General features: G+C 44.2%; 1 protein-coding gene across 1 annotated transcript; it reads left to right on the top strand.

Annotated features, from left to right (window-relative positions):
- The first annotated feature begins 11 nt into the window (after positions 1-11).
- On the top strand, positions 12-22012 carry COTL1 (coactosin like F-actin binding protein 1). The gene is made up of 4 exons (XM_010174407.1): positions 12-110; positions 619-701; positions 10993-11150; positions 21492-22012. The coding sequence occupies exons 1-4, from the start codon at positions 34-36 to the stop codon at positions 21600-21602; spliced, it is 429 nt and encodes a 142-aa protein (XP_010172709.1). The 5' UTR covers positions 12-33; the 3' UTR covers positions 21603-22012.
- The last annotated feature ends 1370 nt before the right edge of the window (positions 22013-23382 follow it).

The following is a 23382-nucleotide window of genomic DNA, read 5'->3' as shown; positions in this document are numbered from 1 at the left end:
GCGCTCCCGCCCCTCCCCGGTTCGGTCGCCCCCATGGCCACCAAAATCGACAAGGAGGCGTGCAGGGAGGCGTACAACCTCGTCAGGGACGATGGCACCGAGGTGAACTGGTAGGTGATCCCCGGTGCATCTCCCGGTGCTCCGTGACTCCCCTTCTTCTCCCCCTCCTCCCGAAAGGGTGACTGGTACCGACCTTATTCCCCATCTCCTCTCCCCCTTCCTAAAGGATGTTGTGGGGTTTTTTTTACAGTGTATTCTTCCCCATCTCCTCTTTTCCTTTCCCAAAGGATGGCTCTTACATAGATTATTCGCCTTCCCTTTCTCCCTTCCCAGAGAATGTCTTTTAAATGTATTATTCCCTTTCCCTCATCCCAAAGGGTGACTTTTAAATGTATTATTCTCTTTCTCTCTTCCCCTTTCCAAATGGGTGACTTTGAAATGTTTTATTCCCCCTTCTCTTTCCCCCATCCCAAAGGATGTCTTTTAAATGTATTATTCCCCTTTCTCTTTTCCCTTTCCCAAAGGATGACTTTTAAGTGTATTGTTCTTCTCTTTCCCCCATCCCAAAGGATGTCTTTTAAATGTATTATTCCCCTTTCTCTTTTCCCCTTCCCAAAGGGTGACGTTTAAATACAATGGCTCTACAATCGTCCCTGGAGACCAAGGGGTAGACTATGAAACCTTTAAAAGGAAGTGCACAGGTAAGCTCTGTTGCGATTGCTTTGGCACCTTAACTATGTTTCTTGCTGCCCAGTGCAAGGGGGGGAAAGGATGGAAGAAAACTTGGGTCAACTGGAATTAGTGCTGCTGCTTCTCCGTGTCTGCCCTGTCCTGCCTGGTTGGGTTTCCAGCCACCACAGAGTGCAACTGACTGAAGTCCACAGTGCAGCCGGTCCTTAGTCTCACCCTTAGACTTAAGGTCCTTTGGGCTTTTTTTCCCCTTCTTTGCACAATTTTTCATTGCTTCTTGGTTATGAACAAGATAAAACGCTTGATTAGCAACGGTTTCCTTGTTTAGCACTGCAGTTTCAAAGCAAAAAAAAAAAAAAGACTCAATTTTTGTGGCTGAGAAGATGCAGTCAGGTCATTTTGCAAGAAAATTCTTCTGTAAATTTGTCCTTACTCTTATTATTCTTAATATTATTTTTACTCTAATTATTAAATTGTTCTTATCTCAACCTGCAAGTCTTCTGACCTTTACCCCTCCAATTCTCTCCCCGATTCCCTGGGTGGTGGGGAAGGGGATGGGTTGGTGGGGAGGCTGCGAGTGACTGTGTCTTGTTTGGTTGCCAGCTCAGTTAAACTATCACAAAATTGTATTCATAGCACTGAAGTAACTGCAGTTAGAAGACTTGCTCAGATTTTTTTAAGAACATGAAACCTGAGGAGAGTGGTTATACCAAAGATTGGCTGGAACAATACAGCACTGAAAACAATCCTAGATGTGGCGTTGCACAACCGCAACAGTTGCGGCTGGAGGTTTAAACGTGGCAGTTGATTGTTTAACTGTCGGTTGTAGAACATTAACAGGAGAAACAAAGCTTGGGGAAAATGAAAATAAATTGAGGAATGTTTAACTTCATCTGATCTTAACTTTTGACGTGTTTTATAAAAGCAGGCTTTGACTTTTCTCAAAATAACTTCTAGGGGGGAATTGTATAGTTTTTCCTCTATTTCCGTGGCCTCTATTTAACAATGTCACCGAGTGACATGAGATATGATGCATTTGTAACTAATACTGGACTGTAACAAAGTCTTCAAAGTGACAAATACTAATCAAGTGTTATGGATAACCTGGATTTTTAGAATTACGTACCTGTTCTGCGAAGGGATTGTGTATTGAGCAGTCTCTCCCTTCTCAAGGTGGGGCAGTCCCAGAGGCACTGCCGGCAGAGCCCCACAGCTATTGAAACACCAATGCCTGTCCAAATTGGTCTGTCAAGTGCTAGAGCTTGGCTGCATTTTACTGAGTTGGAGGGGAGGACTTCTGGTAACTTAAATGAGGGCAGGACTGGACAGATATTTATCAATAAATATCATTTTAGCCCTTGGAAAGTAGCCACTAAATCAAGATGGTTTAGGCTGCTCTGCTACCACATTTGCAGGGAGGTCTTGCTAGGATTAACACAGCTACTCATTTCCAGCTGTTCTGGAGACCTTTGCTGGGAAAATTCTCAAAACCAAAAAGGATTCTCTTGTAGTTGATGTCAGAAGAGCTGATACCCTGTACCACAAGAACTCCTTCCCACCTAACTCTTCTTAATGGGCAGCAAAAGGAAAAAAGTAATTCCCTGGAAACCTGTAAGGGCTCAGCACTTCTGAAGTTGATGTCAACGATATCTAAAGGGTTAGTAGTTTTCTTGGGAGGTCAACAGCTTCAGTATCCAAGTGCCATGTTCTCTGTTTCCTCTTGTGGCCAAGATAATGCAATAGTCTCCAGTGTCTCCAGGCATCTGAGGCTTGCAGAGGAACCTTCCCCATTTATTTTTCTCTCCTTGTTTTTAAGGAGTCTATCTCCTCTTTTTTTGGCTGAACTGATTTTTCATGGTTTCTCTGGAGTGGCAGCCTCTCAAGAACAGTTCCTGTCTTCCCTTCTGTGGCAAAGGGAATGCTTTTATCAGTGGCTAAGCAGGCAGAGGGGCTTTGGCAGGGAGCAGTCACTGGTTGGGCTGGGTAGGATGTGTAACAGCTAATGGAGGCACATATTGCACTTTGGAATATAGCCAGTTTTATTTTCTTGCCATTGTTTGCATATGCCAAACCCTTATTTATCAACAGGATATTAAAACAGATAGAGTTTAAGGAAACCTTGTTTTATACTAGCAAAGTGCTGAGCTGGCCCTGATACTGAAGCATTTTTACAGCAAAAAGGAAATGGTGCATATTTTAGGCATAAGCACGGTAAAGGAAGAGTGAAATGAAAGGCATGTGTGGGGTAGACTTGTTAGCCTTTAATGTGGAGCTAAATCCCTTCTAGCTACTTAATTGCTCCCTTTCCCTCTTCCTTCTCTCCCTCTTCCTTGGCACACACCTGGTATGGGCTGCTCCCTGGCAGACCAGAGGCAAGGGCTTATCCTCAAACCTACCTCTGGAGCACAGTTGCCAGAGGCTTAAAAAACTGGCAAATTCAGGTACTGGATGCTTGGCTAAGTGCTGGAAAGGATCTCCCTCCACTCATGAATGATGGTGCAGCAGTTGGGGAAGCAAGAGATGAAAGTTTCGGTGCCTCCATCTGTGCAGCAACCCTTTGCCTGGACCAGTAGACATAGTCAGAAAACAAGGGTTGTGCCAGCAGTGGAGTTAGAGTTTTCCTTCCCATCTGGAAGGAAGGTGCCAAATGTTACTATGAAGTAGAGCTGGTTGGAATATTTCCACTGAAAGTGAGTAAAAAAGGGTAGGAAGAGATGGGAAGAGCTGCTAAATAGTATTCCTTCCTATTGCTACATCTCTTCCCTCCTGATCCACACCCCATCTCCTTCTACGTTTTGCTGGAGGGGAGAAGAGCTACTATCAGTGAAAACAGCTTTGGGAAAGGGGATTAAAAAAAAACCAAACAACTGGCATCAGAATAAACTTCCTTCCTTATTTCAAATTCCTGTTTTGTGAAAAACACTGCCCTGAAAGCCACAAAGTACTGCAGCCGCCTCTGGTAGAAGCTGAGCGTAATTTGGGGGTTGAAGGTGAGAGCAGGAGCTGGAAATGAAAACCTCAGCATGCAAAGTGTGACCAAGCCCCTCCGTCAGAGCTTGCTCTGTTCTACTTTTTCCACCATCTATTTCAGTGCTGTTCTGAGTGGCAAACATCTGGGTCCCCTGCTTTTTTAATAACAACTCTTATTAAAAGCACCTTCAGCACGCGGTACATATTGCTTCACTCCAGGGCATTAAATTACAGAGCAGGCGGTGTCAGTGTGTGCTAATTCATGGGGCTCTGAGACCACAAGGTCTTTTGTACCAGTTTGGAAGACATTTGCCTGTGGTGGAGATCCTGCCTTGTGCAACGACAGGACTGGAGGGGTTTGTTGGTAGCAGAGTTGTATTTTTGCTTTTTCTCCCTCCCCACCCCATACATAACCCTTTTCATACAGAACATGGCCCAACCCATTACTGATCCTGCAAACCTCCTCGGGGAATGAGAGTGGTTGAGGACAAAGGGAAAAGCAAGGAACTAAAATCGCTTCTTTTAATGGAAGTAGCAGTTCAAAAAGACCACGTGAGAAACCGGCTCTCTGCAAACCTCCAACAGTGCTCTGTGGGCTGAGGTTGAAGGAAGACAGGACAGACCAAGGTCCTCAGCTTCTGTGACAGTGAAGTCCATGCCCTGAGCCAGGAACTGCTGCTGCAGCCCCTCTGCTTTGGGTGGGTTTCATTACTCTCAGTGCTCTGCTCTCAGATATGCATTGCACATCAGACCTATATGTCACATATCCTGGAGTGGAGGGTTTTACTTCCTAAAGATCTTTACTAAGCTTTGTGTACCAGCAGAAAAGTTTAAGGAACTGCATAATCATCTCACTGTTTGGGGACAGCAATTACCACTCTTAAAAGAAGAAAACATGATAAGAAAAGCTCCTTCAGTGCTTCTGTTCAGGGTCCCAGGATTATGCTGCAAACAGCCTCAACCCTGGACTTGAGCGTATCAGTCACTGTCATGGTGTTGCTGTCAAGGTCTGTGTCAGGCCACGAAACAACTCACACACTTTGGCTGGGGGGTAGTAGGCACTGCTTGAGTCTGAGGACAGTCTTCTCTGTCCTCCAAAGACCTGCCCCAGATGTGTGAACGCCTCTCCACCAGCCTATCGCAAAGTAAAGTCAAGGAGGTTGGTTTAAACCACCGGCACAATAATGTCCTGATATGATGAGGAGGTGGTTGCTGGTGGCACTTCCTCTTGTCATTCTGTGTAATGACCAGCCTACATGACTGTATCAGCCTTTGTCTGAGCCAAAGAGTCTGGAGACCAAAGTTGAGGACATTAATTGTGTCAGGGTCATTAAACATACAGTGTAGACACCTTGTGTCTTCTGGCTGAGGACTGTTTTGGTTGGGTTTAACAGCACAGATTACCTCTGCATTAAACAAGGACTTAATTCAAGGCTTTGGATCCATTTTACTTCACAGTTACAGCTCTTGCCTCTGCAGATGGCACAGATCTAGCCATAGCATTAATTTGGTGTTTAGTAGTACGTGCCATCAGTACACTTCTTAAAAAACAGCTGAGCTGGTGGATTTGAAGCCAGAAACACCGATAAGAGTTGAAGGTTACTGTACGGAAGGATGTGAAGGCTCTTGGGGGTTTTTTTTTGGTTGTTGTTGGTTTTAATTTCAAAGTCTCATAACTGGTGATGCTGTTGCTGAGGAGAGTAGAATGAGATACAACTGAGATACTGAAATAAAAGTCTGGTCAAAAACATCCACTTAAACTTGTGTGTGTGTCAGCACTACCTGACTGCACCGGCCAGCTTGCCTCAATTTCCATGTTACAAAGCAGCAGAGCATTGTAATGTCTCTGTCTTAAATTTACTTTAATTTTTTTAAAGTGTGTATTCTGCCATTAAGTAACAGAGAAGTCAGAAGAGTGTGTTTCCCCTTCATGCTACATGTGAACAGTTGCTTTTCAATGCATGTCTGACAAAAGAAATAATGAGCCTTTTATTTGGAAAGCCCCAGTCCAGATAAATAATTGCAATGACAGCATGAAATGGGATAGTTATTCATGTGTCTGAAAAGATCAGACCAAAACCACACTGTGCATTCAGCATGAGGAAGAACTGAAAATCTTTGGTCTGGAATAAATACCCTATAAAATAATTTCTGGTTGACATAAAATATTAGGAAGAAAATAGAAATAGAATCAGCTCCTAAGACAGATGGAAGCTCTTTTGGGCTTATGACAACTGTCCTGTAAAGCTTGGCCTGCATGTAAAATTTAGGAGCTAAGAGTTGAGAGATCATCAAGATGTTGTTGGCACCTTAGGTTGTAGGAAAGATTTGTAAAAATGCATGAGGACATATAACGAGACAGGTGCTTATCTGTATTTAGCTACATCTTAAGTTGCTAAAATGGGCTTTGTAAATCAGTCTCCTACTGCTTGTCTTTTTCCCTCTTTAATGTTCATCTTGCCTGCCTTCCCTTATTATGTATTGAAAGGAAGACCTGGGGCCAGGGGTGGCTTATGGGAATGTCACTCTTGTCTTTGCAGCGTTTCCCTGCCCCTGTGCCCTCCCTGCTCGCTGTGGAAGTCGTGCTCTGGGGAGGGTCAGCTGAAGTGGCATGTGTTTGACAGCGATCTCCCGGCTGCCAGCTGGAGCTGTGGCTGAGACTGTCCCTTGCGTTGGACAGGAGGTTGTTTTAGGGAATATTCTCATTCATTTTTATGGGAGTTAACTCATCAGGTCGAGTTCTGTGCTGTTATAGTAACTCTTTGCATTCAGTTTAGTTTTGTGATGCTTAATTAAAACAGCATGGCTGTGGGTCTGCATTTTACCATCCTGTGCTAGGCATAAGAGCAGGTCAGGAAGGAGCATTTTTTCTTTTGCATGCCCTTTGTTTTGGGGACCTGCCTGGCCCTTACTTCTGGCTGACTAACGCAACTGTTCCTTCCTTCAGGGAAGGGGAACAAAAATTAGCTGGATTCCCTGTTTCCTCTTACTCTGCCTTCCAGTATATACCCAGGTCAGGAGAGAGAGACCATACGGGACCACTGGCACTGGGGTAGCAGCAACTCATTCTGCTGAAACACTGCTGGTGGCTTCACTGGACTAGGGAGAGAAGTCAGCATGGGGTCATCTTCCCCATGCACTTGTGTCCTGAGCACCCTGTACTCATGTCAGCCACCCTGGGTTACATGGAAAAGGTTTGGTGCTCCAGCTACAGCATGGTCCTGAGGTCAAATAGTTTGTATTTGTCGTAGATGACTTAATGAAGATGTCTGCATGGTGCAAGGCAGCGTTGCATCAGAGATATACAGGCTGCAGTACAGGGTTAAAGAGGGAAAAAACAGGGTTAAAGAGGAAAAAAACAGGGATAAAGAGGGAAAAACCAGTGTAGTAAGAGGGAGGGAAGGTTTTCTGTCTGCACTTCTAGCCACGTGACTACAGGGGTGACTGAAGAGGTGGAAAATTGACAAATTAATCTAAAATGAATCCATTTGAAACAAACAAAATAAATCCTCATGAAACCTGCCATGCATTGTCAGTAATTTAGCGTTGGCCAGAACACAAAAGCAGATCATTCCATCAGCTGCCTTGCTGTATGTGACCTTGATTTAGCAGGCAGGTGAAGCTGGGAGTGGTGGCCTTATCTTGGGATGCCTCTGCCTTGGCCATTCAGAGCTGTATGACTAAGAACCATGAAGCTTTTGACGGTGTATTTTTCCTGCAGCTATTATCTTTTACTGATGAGTCAGTGTATTTTAGTCTAATGGGGAATTTTTTTAGTACAGCTGAGCCAAAGGGGTTTGAGTGGATGAAAGAAGAGGAGAACACCATCAAGGAAATCTGTGCAGCTTGGCATCCAGCTTTGTTGACAAAGAAGGGCAGTATTAATCAGTATATTTGGAAAATCCTGCCTACTGATAAGCAAGAGGTTTGGAGAAAAATACTAAGTGATACTCATTAAGGCATTAATTGGGCTTCATTGTTTGTAGTCCCATTGTCTTGGTGTACAACTGTATTTAAAGAAGCAGTGATATTAGTAGGCATTAACATTGTTAATTTCTGCTGTTTGTAACTTGTGTGTGATCTTCTCAAACAAAGCTACTATTTCCATTCTACCCGGATCTATTATTTGCTTCTCTCTGCCCTGAAATTCATGACTTAGTGACTAGGAAGGTGGTTGCGTAGAGCTAGGCAGGATTTCCTCCTTCAGAGGAAATCTACTGTCTCTCTCTGATTTGTTAGACTTTCCCACACACCCAGCAAATCCTAAAACCACTATAAGTGGTTTTGTGTGAAAAAGGGCGGGGGGGTGTGTGTGGATATTAATGCCTTGAGATTTCTCGGGGAGTTGGCACTGATGGCATTGATGACTTCCAGCACAGCGAGGTGATTTGACAGGGTAGAACTGATTAACTATGGAAAAGGAAATCTGGGGGTATAAAAGAATTTGCATTTTGTTCCCGTTATCACTCTGAACATGCTTCAGACTAATTGTGAAACTCAAGCACTTCTGCTCAGGGATTTTGACCTGCAGTTGAAATGGCTCATACCCGGGTTGAATTAGTGCTAAAAACCTCCACATCTGTCCCTGTTGCCCTTTTAGGAAAAAGAGATGTGTTAATTGCTAAGGGCTCCAATTCACATTCCCTCTTGGTTTTATCTGCAACTGCTGAAATGCTCCTCAGCCACTGCAATGCACAGACTGGCACATCAAGTTAAAGCATCACTTATTGGGAGTTTATATTAAATATATGGGACTGAAAACTGGCAGCTGAAGAGCCTGTTCTGCTTACTGGGGGGGATACAACCTCCCTTGGGAGGCAAAGGGATAAAGCACACAGCTCAGGTGGGACCCTTCAAGCCCCCACAAGTAAACTTGGCTCAGGTAAATTCTGCCCAAGATGGTGACTCAGAGCCCCATGTCCAACCTCAATTGCTCAGTGAATTTACTGGGATCTAACATGATAAAGAATTTCTCGTAGTCACTGAGCAATAGGTGATCCAGTAGATAAAAACCCACGTGGAACTGCTGGGTTTGGCTCTCCCAGTGCCACTGATCAAGCTCCAGTCAGGACAGGAAAGCACTCAAACTCTTCTGCTGAGAAGTAAATCCTGCTGCTGCCAGTGATCTGTGGGTTCACATCAAATTAAAGTTCATGCTGACGGATAAATTCCTTCAGCCTCCTTTTACCTTGCTCTGAGAAAGCACAGCTTTTTCACTTTCATTATAGTTTTGCATTATCTTTATTATAAAGCAGCCTTCAGGATCTGTAACAGCCTTGGGTAGAAGGGGCAGGGATGAAAAACTTGCTACTCAACGTGGAAAGTGATGGGTTGATGGGAAGGGCTGTGACACAATTACAGTATAGTAGGGGCCAGGACTTGATGACATTAAAGTGCCTTCCAGCACCGTGTTCCCATAGGAACCACAGTACAATTCTTAGCAGAGCGTGGCCTCCTTTGCTGTCAGATCTGGGGAAGCGAGGTTTTTTTTCATAGAACCGTTAATAGTAACGTTAGGGGATTTACTGTCTCTCTTCACCTTGGGTATTTCCTGGCTGTCGGTTCATTTATGGTTCTAATCAATCTTGGGAAGAGGATTTACTGTCAGAAACAGGAGTCTCTCCCTGCGTTTCTCGTACTTGGCAGTAATCGGGTATCTGAGAGAGAAGTTTTGTTTGCCTGCACTGTCAATACACGACTCTTCCTCTCCTTCCAAAGATCCATCTGGATTTTTCTTTTGAATAAGATCTCTCTTTGTTTCAATTTGGAAGTCTTCAGAGGAGTTTGGTTTAAACACTGTACTGGCTCACACACAGCCCTACGTACATTTTCCAGTTTTCCCCAGTAGTCCTCTGTCAGTAGCAAAAAAGTACAAAGACAACAAAACAGGGAGAGCACGGGTGGGGTTTTTTTCAGCCTTGAAAATGTGTCTTTACTCACACTTTGGCAAAACAAAGTGTTAAAGAAACTCTGAGATTTGTCAGCTTTCGCAGAACATCCCACTTTTTTTGGCATTGATTTCTAGCAGCTTATTTTCTGTGGATGAGCAATTTCGAGCTGCTTCTTCTCCATCCCTGGAGCTCCTGGGGCTGTCCTGCTGTTCATAAAGCGTGCCGTAACGTATCCAAGGATGGGGATGTTGGCAAACACTACTACACCTGGAGCCTGTGTTTTCACCTGGTAGTAGCCAAGACAGCAAATAACTATAAAGCACATTGAACTGGTCACAACAAGTGTAACCAGAATTAACATGATTCTTTTCAAACAGCAAGTTTGTTCTTTTATTTTGAGTCATCTCATTTCACTTAAAAGGTCTTGAGTGACCTGTAACAGATGAAGTAGCTATGATTAGGTATATTCCACCATTGCACAACTGTCCATCTGCTCTGCTTTTCTGCACAGTCCTGGTTGAAGGCTCCAGCATCGTGCTTGCCACTGAGGCTGGGGATATGAGTGGATGGTGTCACACGCTTTCTAAGTGCCTGTGATAATGAAGGCATCCAACTGCCTGGGTTGATGAGTCACACTGCAATGAAAGAACAAACTCCTCAAGACAAGGAGTTTACAAGGTTTTTACACATATGGCCAGACTAAATAACTCTCGTCTGGTGTGATATAGCAGAAGCCAGCTGTGAAACAGAGACCAGAACAGTTCTAAGATTCAAGGCCTTTCTCTACAGGGTTTCAGAAGGAGTTGAAAAGCACATCTGGGGAAGTAATTGCAGATTTTTCTTTTGCTCCTTTCTTCTCCTCTTCTTGTAAGGTCATACCATAGGTGAGCCAGAAACGTTGCTGAAGGGAAGGAGGGGAAAGGATCAGATTTGCACAATGGCCAGTTTCTGGTATATGGTATAAAATGTGACCCTAATCCTGCTATCCTGTGAGAAACAGAGAGGCTGGGAAATCACTTTCTTCCCTTCTTGACCAGTGACCTGCAGATGAATGATCTGGCTGAATGTGTAACTGGGGTTAACTCTGTGCTCTTGAACTGCCTATTGACTGTGTTTTGGCCACTTCCAAACTCACTAGCAGCACACTAACGTGGGGTGGAGTGCCCAGCATGGCCAGTTTCCTCCCAGTAGCTCAGAGCACCCCAGGAAGAAGCAGACCTAGCACTGGCAACGTGCACCTTGCAAGCAAAGGGCATATGAGCAGAGCTCCTGTATCGCCCTGTTAATCCAGAACAATGCTATTATAACACAGGATCAGTGCCTTGGCTTGGTTTTTTAAGTTGAGAGCAATAGTCTCACCCTGGAAAATGAGTGACCTGTAGGCAGGGAGAGGGATGTTTCTGGTTTTAGTAATTTTAACCTTTTTGCTTTGTCTCTCCAGATGATGTTCGATTGTTTGGCTTTGTCCGATTCACCACCGGTGATGCCATGAGCAAGCGTGTCAAGTTTGCCCTCATCACTTGGATTGGAGAGGATGTCAGTGGCCTGCAGAGAGCCAAAACTGGGACCGACAAGACACTGGTCAAAGAAGTAGTACAGGTAACCCCTTCCTTCTGCTTCTGACCACCAGTTCTCATCACTTTTAGCTCTATAAACACCACCAGGAGAGGAGAGAGGGGGAAGGATTGGATCATCCTTCAACTTAGTAGTTAATCCTTTAAAAAGAAGATAGTTTCCTATTGCCTCTCTTCCTACTAGGGATACTTAACATCTGCCCTTTGAGCACGCAAGCATAAAGAAGCACCTTTGAGCTTAAGGCTGTGTTAACTATTTCATGTGGAGGGAATATATGCAGTCACCCTCCTTGTCACCATTAAGATGTTTTCTGTCTCCTTCCTTGATGTGGAAATAACATAATATTGAATGGTAGAGAACAAGGCAGTATTAAGTTAAGCAGGTAAAATTAAACAGAAAAACCCACCCATGTGTTTAAATTTCTCTTAAGGCCTTTTGTCTCTGCACAATGAATTTGTGGACTTAGTCAACTGAAGTCTGAAGTCCCTATCAGTAGCAATTAACTAGCAGCTCTTAATAGCTAACTAGATTTGAATAGTCTTCTGTTTGGCCTTGGGCGTATCAGGGAAAAAGAGAAATTTGCTTAGTACACACCTTGGAAGGGCTTCACTTGAATTTGTCTGCCCCAGCTGAGTTTATCATTTAACTCTGTCAAGGCCTCCCAGGACAGTCTGAGCTGGATTCACTCAGTCTAAGCGAGTGAAAACAAGCAACAACCATGAGAGAATCCTGGAACTCTGCAAAGGACTGCAGCTGAAAAGTTGAGCTGACTTTAATGGAGAAGATGCTAATGTTCAGCATGTTTCCTCTGAAGAATTATTTAAAGAAAGATTATCTCTTTCAACTAGACCTCTCCAATGCCTGAAAAATGGTTTTACTGTGCTTGGAGAACAGGCTGACCATTGAAATAATCTCCTTTAATAATCATGTTCTTGCCTATGTAAAGAAATCTCCCAATAGGACAGTGTGGAGGATGAGAATGAAGGCCCCCTCAATTCTTTGGTAGTTTGGATGATACAGAAAGTTATATTTAGATAAGAAGCATAATAAATTCATATCCTTCCAGAAGATAAGCACTGGTGCTAAATCTTTCAAACTGACAACTACACAGAAGAGTCCATTCTGAAAAGAAACTTCTGTAAAGACACCTGGTAAATAGGAAAGCAAATCTCTGTTCATGTAAAGCAGCTGAAACTGTAATTGTAGCTGCAGATGAAATTATAGAGTGCTAATGAATGACTCATGTAAGAGTCACTAAGCCCAAGATTTTATAAAAAAATATGTTTAGACAATTTATTCCTGTTGAGTTGAAGAGCATTCCTGAATGCTGCACTAAGATCTGTCCCTCAGGTCTGTTACATGTAATTTGCAATTTCACTGGTTTCATCTTTGATTAGTAGTCTGTATCTGTTAATAATCTGGTGGAACATTAACTCATCTGTTACTTAAAAGCTTTCATATTCCAATTGATCTGTACTAAAATATGAAAACAACACAACTTGTGCTTAATGCACTTGTATTGAGCAAATATAACCCACTCCAAAGCATTTCTGAGTGTCATGTCAGTGGTGATCTCCTTTCCATAAGAAATTACCTTGACAACTCCTTTGAATAGTTCTACGTGTGCAACTGAATCCCTCTGAGTAGAGCGGGATAAAAGCAGAACTATTTTCTTCTTTTTGTGCATGTAACCTCGCAGATACAAACAAAAGAGGACAAGTTTTGTCAGAACAAAAGAGGACAAGAAAGTCCAGCTGAAATTTAGTGGAGGGAATTTATCCCAGAGCTATTTCATTCTTCCTAGTTCTCTTGACCTTCAAGTACATTCCCTGTCACCCCACTGCTTCTGATTTTTACAGAGATTATTTGAGATGGGAGTTATATAGAGAAAAATACAGTTGGTTGGTTGCTATAAACTACAAATCTGACTCAGTATTGGCTCATCAGTCGGAATAGGCAGTACCCTGACATGGGAATTTTTTTCCTTTACAAACCGTGGAGACAATCTAGGCTATTGATGCAGTTTAGCTCTGCAGTTTTAGTTGCATGCATGGCCCATAGGTGCACTTACCCTGTGTGACATGGCTCTCCTTCCAAGGAAGAGTGGCACAAGGAAGCTTTTATATAGCAGATAACAGCTTTGATTTTGTGATCTATAGAAGTGATTGGTTGGGATTCCAGAACAACAAGTCTTCAGCCTGAGAAGCCCTCAGTAAAACTTGAAGGGTGCTCACTATCTTGTAATATTTGCAAAAGCCAACTGTTGCTCTTTATTCAAGACTGAAGCTCCACTGTGAGGGGAGGCCTGCTTTATATTCTCTGCTATATTGTAGATGCACTGATGAGCTACAGTTGAGCCCTGCTCCAAGCTGAACAAATGCCAATAAACATTGTTCTTCTACTGAGACACTCAAAGTGAAAGACAGTCAGCTTGAATCCTGCCTAGCAAGGAAAACCCACCACGTTGCATCTGTAGAATAAAGAACGTTCACATGTGGTGATTATTAACGATCTCCTAGAAGCACCTGCCATAAGGAATAAGTAAGAGATATTAAGTGTTGAAGAGCAGATTATGGGCTTGTGAACAAAAGGATGAAATATTATAAAGCAAGGAGAGGAACTGGGTTGGTCTTGCTTTTGTATTCCTGTCTTGGAAGGGGGAGCAGGTGCTGTGAAATCTACAGGGAAGTGGCTTGGGAAGCAATGCTGATAGTCAGCAGAGGAAGTTGCCAGAAAATCTCCCAGGAAGAAAGGACAATTGATTTTTAGCTGTAATAAATGTAAAATTACAGGGATGGACCTCATCTGCAAATAGCCATAGTTCTGATCTGTACCAGCTTAGAATCACATCCTCTTGCTTATTTGGGCCTATCCTCATTACCTCTTTAGTGCTGGAAAATGGGCTTTTGCATTTATTGTATTTATTTTGGATTGTGGAAAATGCATTTTGCATTAAGGAGCATTCAGTAGCTTTTTTTTTTTTTCCACAGCCATTTATTTTCCATCCTTTCCTCTTTATGTCAGCTGGAAATCTTGGATCAAGCTTGTGACCTGGACAGAGTAGTTCAGTTGAGAGCAGGTTAGAAGTAAGGCCAGGGTGGGGAACAAGTATTTATCTATATCTTCTTAAGGGTAGAGCTAAGTCCTTGTATGTGGACACTTTCCTGTGTAAATGCAGGCATGGAGTAAGGTGATGCAGTATCCCATTTTTTCTTCACTGAGCTTCTGCCAAGCCAAGGCCAGACCTAGGGGTGGGGGTAGCAGCACACAACATCCCATGTTTTGCAGACTGTTGATTAAGATGTTTGGGAGGTTATTTCTGGGGTACTGTCTAAACCTAGATCTAGAATCATAGAATGGTTTGGATTGGAAGGGACCTTAAAGATCATCTAGTTCCAATCCCCCTGCCATCAGCAGGGACACCTTCCACTAGATCAGGTTGCTCAAAGCCTCATCCAGCCTGGCCTTGAACACTTCCAGGGAGGGGGCATCCACAACTTCCTTGGGCAACCTAGAATGGTCTAAACTTAACAGCTGGGGAACTTTATGAAACAGGAAGCCAGGATGACTTCAACTAGAAGAGTGCATCTATTTTGTCATCAACAGTAGCATGTTTTATCTCATGCATGTGGTGAGCAGCAGATGCTTACAGTGAGCCATTTGATCACTGTGTGCTACTAGTTGTCATGCCAAAGTTGTACCCAGATGCCAGTAGATACCAGCAGAACAGAAAGGCTTTGGGTGTATTTTCTACTTGGCTAAAAAGGAGATCATCCAAAGCTGGTTTTAAACTCATGTTTTATGTCCCTGGCAGTAAGGATGGTTCTGCCTTTTACCTCCTTTATATGCAGAAGTTGTGGCTCATTCAGTCTTAGTACAAATCCATCCAGGAGACTGTCTGTGCTCTGAGGGCTGTTGTTTTGACCTCTTTTATTCCAGAGGCCCAGGAGAAACAGGTCGGTCAGCTTAAGCCCAGAAATCAAGGCTATTGTAAGCTGCTTGTCATGGCCAGGAACAGCTGCCAGCATGAGGTTCAGTTCAACCATAAAAATTCCTGCAAGGTGAAAACTAGCAGCTGTGGGTTTTAAGTACAGGAGCATCAGGCTTTCCAGTGAAGGGCCCTGTTGATGTTGAGGAGAGGCAGAGGGAGGATGTTCTGGTGCTTTTCTTTGAGTAAGGACAAGCCCATGGCTGTGGGGCTGGGAGTGGCAACGGGTGCTGAGGTGGTCTGGTTTTGATGTAAATGCTGAAGAACTGAAAACAGGACTTGGTTTCCCTCTGAGTGTTGCTTCCTCTCTGTGAACTTGTTGCCCTTCATGATGGCATTTCCTACCAGGAGATTTTTAGCCCTTCATTAGGCAGCACAGAGGTCTGTTTCCTGAGGGGACCGAATTCCCCTGCAGGGCTGTCTCAGCAAAGGGAGAGGCCCAACCTTTGCCAGTTTGTCTTATTTTCCATAAATTTTGACTCTCCTCTGTTTTCTTCAGCACTCTTGCCCCCACACACAGTCATGTGCTCTGTTTAATTTTCCTAAATCATATTCAGGGTAGAACAGCTCTGTTTCTGTGAGCAAATATTCATGGCATTTTATTCACTATTATTTTTGGTGAAGAATTTGCCTGGCTTGAGTGATGTCAACAAGTTTACTGAGTTCCTGCTTTGGAACTCATGGCCAGATCTTTTTCTGTTCACCTTTCTCTTTTCCTCTGGAGTCCTCACTGGTGCTCCATGAAGGAGGATCCACTAACAGGGTTACTGTCCCTGGTCTTGGGACAGATATATCATCTGTAACTCCATGTATGTGCATTAGGTTTCTCATGTTAGTACAGTGGCCTAAACAGAAAATGGATTAATAGCTTTGTTAGAGTCAACCAGAAAATCAAAGTCATATGGTAACAACTATATCACGGTGGCTTTGAGACAGTCTTTCTCAGAAGAGTGAGTAATACTGCTGGGAAGGCAAACAGAATTGTGCTTTTTGACTGTTTTTCCTACTCTGGTTTACTGTAATGATATTACCAAATGGATATGGATTTAGAAGAACCCCTAGTCCTAGTCTAGAGAAGGTGGCAACGTTGTAAGTGACTTCTTTAGGCTAGAATAAGCAGCCTCTCATCACCCTACATCTGACACCCAGCCCTGTGACTTTCCCAGTGGGATGCAGCACAGATATGAAGAATGTGCAGATCAGCTGAAATGCACTTCCCGTTGCTGAGAGATGTGTTTGCCAGAGGTTTGAGCTGGCTTCTCCCCGTGGCTGGAACTGGTCCATGTAAAAATTGGCAGGAAGTAAATCTGAAGAGAGGCATTTTGCTGATAGCTTGGGCTCTGACAGCGGATTGCAGGACCAGGTTTGGTGTAGGCAGAGTGAAGGGCAGTGGTACTGTATTGCTATAGAGGCTCGTTACTTTATAGCTCTCCTTGCCCTCAGAAAAGCCCTGCTAGAACACACCTCTGCTGCAGACATAGGACATGTCCTTCTTCCCTCTGACCCCAGGTCTAGGACTCATACCAGGCTGAAAAAGAAATGTGGGAGATGCCATCTCCTCTGTACTACATCTGCACTGAAAATAAGATGACCAGTGGATGGAAGTGGGGACCAGTGGCACTGAGGATCTTGCACATCAGTGGAGGCTGCTGCAAGCCCCAATGTAAATAAAAATAGCAAGAAGCTGCTCAGCTACCTGGCACCATCCCTAACTGCCAAGAACCCAAGTGTCTGTACACAATACAAGGATTTTCCTTCTGGCTGCTGGCCTACCCATGCTGGGATTTATAAGGGCCTCTGCAGACCTTTTTGGTTCAGTATCTGCACGAGACAGATTTTCCCTTGGCCAGCTTAGGGAAATTTTATGGCCCCATATGCTAAACATTCAGGGCTTGGAATAGGAAGAAAATCTACTCCACCCTTTTTTTACCCTTATAAAGTTGTCTGGAAGAGTGAACTGAGCTTGCTGTACAAATTTCATGCTTCCCAGGGAGAGATGCAGGTTCACTTTTTGCAACCTGACCTGCATGGTTGGAGCCCTTTCTCTCTGTACTGTCACATGGAGGTTGACACAGGGGATTGGATTGCAAAATTGTGAACCTCTGCTACTCAGGCACAAAGGGAAGCACGTGCTAGATAGGTATATTGAAGAACCATGAGTAAACCTTACTTTTTACTTCATGTTCAATGATTGGAGAGACAAAGCAAAGAGACTGTGGTCCCTGTTGTGTCCCGAGAGTGCTAAAGATAAATAGCATCATTGTTTTTTGCTATCTGTAGGCTGCTGGTGACTCTGGGGTGAATACAAAGGCTAGAATTGACTCACAGGGCTTGCTTTGGGTTGTAAAAAGCTTGGGGATAGGGGGAGGAGAAGAGAAAAGGAAGTGGAGGATGTAAAATGAAGATGCATGTCAGCAAAGTGAGGGTTCAAGTATCAGAGTTAAGCGCTGTGCCTTGGGCGGCTGTAACTTCTGCAGTTCTCTCGAGAGGCATTAACTATCGGTGTATGTGAGAGAAGAGAGAGCAGGGACTTTCCCCACCTCAGTCTCTTAAGGGCAGAAAGAAAATCTGGTGGCAGAGCAGAAATCTGGCTGAAGTCAGATATCTGCTGGCATTGCTGTTAGCTGCTTGAAGCTAGGATTTTTTCCTGGTGCTTTGCAGGAGCCGGTTTGATGTGATCAGTTATTTATAATTGCAGATGACAGTCATGCCAAACAAGGACCATTGCTTGGTCTAGCTAACATCAGACCCAATTAAATCAGTCAGGAGTAGTTTTACATTCTGGCATTTTCTTTGGGTCAAAAAAAAGAGTGAACTCTGGACAAGATGGCCCTTGGCTGAAAAGTGCTGCTATTTGTTGATCATGAGTGCCAAATCTTTTGATCTGAGAGCCACAGTCCCTCCTGTCTCCCTGCCCTGATGACACAGGAGGCAGTTTCAATTATCTCTGAAATACTTATATGCCTCCTTTCACCTTATGATTTGTACCCTGAACAATAGCTCAACCCCAAAAGAGCTCAAACAGTGAATTCAGAGTGATAAGGGAGGCTAGGGCTGAAGAAGGGTCAAGCAGGATATTGAAATCAGGAGTTCCAGGCAGCAGACTCACCAGAATCGTCTTCTCCCTTGGGGCCAGGCCTGACAAGACATCGTGGTGGGTCAGAGCTGGTGGAAAGAACCAAAGAAGCCCCCAGCAGCACCTGCCAGCAGAAAGGAATAAAGAGTTATTAATAGCAGTGACCCAGATTGCATTCCAGGGGTACAAATCTGGCACGAGAGGTGGCCCAGTCAGCTAAGAGGATATTTAAGGTTTTCTGGGAACATAACCCATCTGGCCACTGCTAAAGGGAGATTGTTCAAACCTTGCAAGGTGTCTCGATGGCACTGACATGAAATAATAACTGGTGCCTACAGATTATCACCCAGGAATCATCTGGATAACTGTCTAGTTGAGAAGACATTTGAGTAATTATGATTACTTTGTGGTACATATAATTTAGTCCCCTTCTGTTCATGCATGAGTGCACTTGCAGTTTTAATTTTAGAATCAGCTGGATTCTGCAGAGTGGGCATTGAAGGAAACCCTCCCTGCATTTATAAAATACACACTTAATGGAATCCCTCTCAGACATTATTTTATGGGCCTGCCTCAGTTCTCACTAACGTCAGGGCAACGACTGGCTCTGAAGTCGGGTGGTCCTGGATAATGTGTTTCCTGAGTGAGGGAAAATTTGTTAAACCTGTTAGCACATAGAAAAAAATTTGAAAAGGCTAAGCTCAAAAATCATGTAGGTAACACACCTCAGTGAGCATCAAAAGGTTGAAAATCATTTGTTTGATCTTAGCAAGAGCTGAGCTTTGCAGAGATCTCACACAGGAGACCTGGTGACAGAGCACTGGAAAAGGCTGCCCAGGGAGGTTGTGGAGTCTCCTTCTCTGGAGACATTCAAGACCCGCCTGGACGCCTTCCTGTGTGATCTCATTGAGGTTCCTGCTCTGGCAGGGGGATTGGACTGGATGATCTTTCGAGGTCCCTTCCAATCCCCAACATTCTGTGATTCTGTGATCTGGAAGTAGGACACTTGTGAGCATGACTAAATCTGATGCTTTGGGCAGTTTGATCTTTCTTTTCCCATCTCAAAATAAAAAAGATCTTTTTCTCTGAATTAACAATTTCTTTCCCATTTTCCCTGAACTCTGCTAAGACAAGGATGGGTGCCTGTAATGTCCGTCTGTCCTCACACCACAAAAGCCAACCATTGAAGCATGGAGCAAAATGGTGCTGTGAAGCAGCTGTTGTTTCTCAGGACTTTGTCTAGCTGCTAAAGCAGAGCAGACAAGGCTTCTCCTCGCTGCTCTAATCTTTTCCCACCTCCCCACCCCCCTCAAACAACTCTTCAAGAGTGAGGATTTCCTACAGTGTGAAACAGGATCAGCCGCAGCCTGGGAGACTGGCGTGGGGGAGGGAGCTGTTTTGCTCTCCCTTCCATTTCTGACACCTCATGAAAGAGGTGCTGAGCCTCTTTCAAGCTGAATCCTTCTCCATCCCCTCCTTTACCCAACTCTGAGGCCAAGCTGAGACCCTTGAGATGCTGCCAAATAAAGAGCTCTCCCATGGCTTAGAGTCTGAAACCAATTAGAAACACCCTCTCCACAGTTGTCCTGGGGCTGTTCCAGCACTGAGGAGACCCAGACAAGATGACTGCTTCTCTCCTGAAGCATCACCTCATTCTTCCAGGCAGTCTGTCACCTTTTGGGGAGCTTGTTGCCCAGGGAGCCAGGCATTGCTGCTTTCCTGAGACACTGCAGCAGGGCTATTGGGATTTTAATTTTTTTTTTTAATTTTTTTTGGTCATCATTTTGGCCCTGGCCCTGGGGAGTGCAATGGATGATTGTGGTTTTTGTGCTGTATAAAACTTCTGTGGGTTGGTGGGGAGGGAAAGACACAGGCAGTGTTTTCAGTTGTGGTTAGGAAGGGAAGGAAAGTGCTAAAGCAAGAAGCAAATGTGCATCTTTGCTGCAATGTCTGTGCACACACATGTACGCCACTCTTGCTAAGAGGCAGGAGAGACAGCCTCCACAAAGGACCAAATCACAGAATCACAGGATGGTGGGGTTGGAAGGGACCTCAGGAGATCATCTAGTCCAATCCCCAGGTTCCCTACACCAGGTTGCACAGGAAAGTGTCCAGGTGGGTTTGAACATCTCCAGAGATGGAGACTCCACACCCTCTCTGGGCAGCCTGGCCCAGGGCTCCGGCACCCTCACAGCAAAGAAGTTTTTCCCTTCAGTTTGTCTGGAACTTCTGGTGTCCCAGTTTGTGCCCATTGCCCCTTGTCCTGTCACCAGGCACCACCGAGAAGAGCCCAGCCCCATCCATGTGGCCCCCACGCTTCAGATGTTTATAGACATTGATCAGATCCCCTCTCAGTCTGCTCTTCTCCAGGCTGAACAGTCCCAGCTCTCTCAGCCTCTCCTCATACAGCAGATGCTCCAGGCCCCTCATCATCTTTGTGACCCTGACTGTAGTGACACTGTTATGACAAGTGCCCTGAAGGCACCGTGGGATCCCATTCACAGCGATCTGTTCTGAGAAAGGTTTTCTCTGTTCACAGCCTCACATCACAGCACGCTGCCTAGGGCTTGCCCAGCTCCAGTAAGTTGCAAAGAGCATTCAAGCAGCTCCAGAGCTGCCCTGCAGCACACAACTGTGTTAATAACACGGGTCCTTAAAGGTCACTTTGGATCATTAGGCCACAGAACATAGCAGAGCCTGTTAACACCACCAGCAGCTGGTCTAGTGCAGTGTCTTTATTTTGGCCATGATGTGTATTAGAGAGTTGAGAGGAGGAGTCAGTAAATCTACTGGAGTAGACTTACTTGCTCCTGGTACCATCTGCTCAGTCTTTAGTTGAAGCATTCTCCCATCAGCTGGTGGGGTATGGAGCTGTAATCTACTGTGGTGTAGCACTGTGAGAAGGGCTCCTAAAAAGGTCCAGGGTACAGACAGTGTGAGTGACTTGCCAAAGATTATGCTGAGTGTCCATGGCAGTTAGAAGGTCAACAATTTGGTACTGTTTAGTTTTCATACTACCTAGGAAACTTGACCTAACCTATCCTGTGCATTTATCACTAGGAAGAGTTGTTGCATAGGGTAGGATTTGGTCTTGCAGCCAGGGACTGTAGAAGTAGAAACATAAAATTTCTCCAGGCTGAGTCTTGGGTTTTGCCACCACTAGTCTTCTGTCTCATCCACAGCTTTCTGTTTATCAACCCTACCACAGCAGATAAGGGCATACAGCTCATACAGCCATGGAAACTGGATAACTGGACAAGTATCCCCCTTTTTTAACAGGTGGCTTCTTTATCTTTTGCAGAACTTTGCCAAAGAATTTGTGATCAGTGACCACAAAGAACTGGATGAGGATTACATCAAGAACGAGCTGAAGAAAGCAGGGGGGGCTAATTACGATGCACAGACTGAGTAAACACACCAACCTCCTGGCACCATCACGTGGATCTCAAAGGGAGGGGAAAGGCACAACAAACTAACACGACTGAGAGATGAGGCAACTGAAACCCCCAGCTTTCTCTGTGTGCACCCAAGAACTCCCTTCCTTTGCGTACAACGGACTTTTATTTTTCATTCCATCTCATGAAACTTCTCTCTCTGGGGTTCTGGGTTTTTTTTCACCCCCATTTTTTTTACTCCTAACTCTGTCCGTGTTCTCACATCTGTGGAATTTAGGTTTGGCTCTGCTTTGCTCCTATTCAGCGTTGTGTTTGTAGAGGCTTGCCATTGTGTCCTTCTTTGTATGCGTGCATGTCTGCCTGTTTTAGTTGGGCTCAACCTGGTCTTTGAGGGGAGAAAGTTTTGGGGGAATTCTGTACATCAATTATCTTAAATATTTTAAAATTTGTTTTCACTGATCTTCTTGAAATAATATTTTTTGCTGTTTTAGGCTCAGATCAACTTGACTTGACTTCACTGAAACTTTGATTAAATAGTCTAAGCTTAGAAGTCCACCTGAGATGTTACCAAACAGCTTAAAAAACAAAGTGGACAAGCAAAAAAATTTCCTCAGCTCTTAACAAATGGGAATAAATTTGCCTTAAACATTGCTTGACAGTTGCTATGCTATGTGCTGCATCTCTACCCCTCCCTCTTAAAAATAAGATCCAATATGATCCGAATGCGGAGGGTTTGTTGTTCTTTGGAGGTCTCGTGGCACAATAAAGTGAGGGGCTTAGAAAGGTCTGGACACTTGTTCACTATTTTGTGTACATTGGTCTCTGGGTTTGTATTTGACTTTCCTAAGGCTGGGGCTCAGGGGGGTAAAATTGAAATGCATAGATTTTTCTTTTTAAATGATGTCTGCAAAAATAGCAGCTGATGAATCCTAGCAGCCTTCTCTGCCCGTGCCCCACCCCCTGGTTTTTGCAGTTAAACACAACATCTTCAGTTATTTGGGGCCTTCAGGCAGTGAACCATCCTGCAGCTCTGACTGAGGGATGGAGCGGGGCAGCTCTGTCCCAGTTGGGATAAAACATTCAACAGCAAAGGCTCAGAGCTATCCTGGGCACAGTTTGTTACCAAACTGTTTGTTTGGGGGGGCTTCTTTGTATGGCTTTTTCTTTTTTTTTTTCATCAAAGGTAACTGTCCCCAGAATTATGTGTAGGGGGAAACTGTGTTGTACTGGGGCTTGGGAGTCAGTGCTATAAACCCATTACAGAAATAAATGTTTTTCAAGAACAGTTCTCAGTGACTCTGTTATTCTTTAACCTTCCCTGCAACAACAAGCCTGTATTTAGGAGATCTCTTAATCCTGGGTGTGAGGATTTGAGCTCTTGCAATCTTGGGGCTATTAAGAGAATTAAACATTGGTTTAAATGTAAAATGATCTCAGTGCCTGCAGCCCTTGTCTGCTTATCTCTGCTCTGAAAGGCTGAGGTGACCACAGTGCTTCTGACACATTTTTTTTGTTCAGCAGCTCTATATCTAAATTTCCAGCTCTAAAATGCCAACTAGGAATTGTAATTGGGTCAAAGAGAATTTCAAACCCACATAACATAAATGTGGAGAGGTCAGGAAGAGATTTGGGAGCAAGAATGACACTTTCAGACTGAGGTTTTGCAGTTTCCTGCACAGGTTTACATGGGGTATTACAATTCTGGACTCGATTTACTAAAATTTGCCCTGAAAGAAGGGAAAGGGTTATTTTTTACAGGCCTGACAGTAGGGACAGGCATAACTAATGGGAAGAGCT

This window comes from Antrostomus carolinensis, unplaced genomic scaffold (genome assembly GCF_000700745.2).
Source record: "Antrostomus carolinensis isolate BGI_N321 unplaced genomic scaffold, ASM70074v2 scaffold13708, whole genome shotgun sequence".
NCBI lineage: Eukaryota > Metazoa > Chordata > Aves > Caprimulgiformes > Caprimulgidae > Antrostomus > Antrostomus carolinensis.
This window is presented reverse-complemented; position numbering and strand designations above follow the sequence as displayed.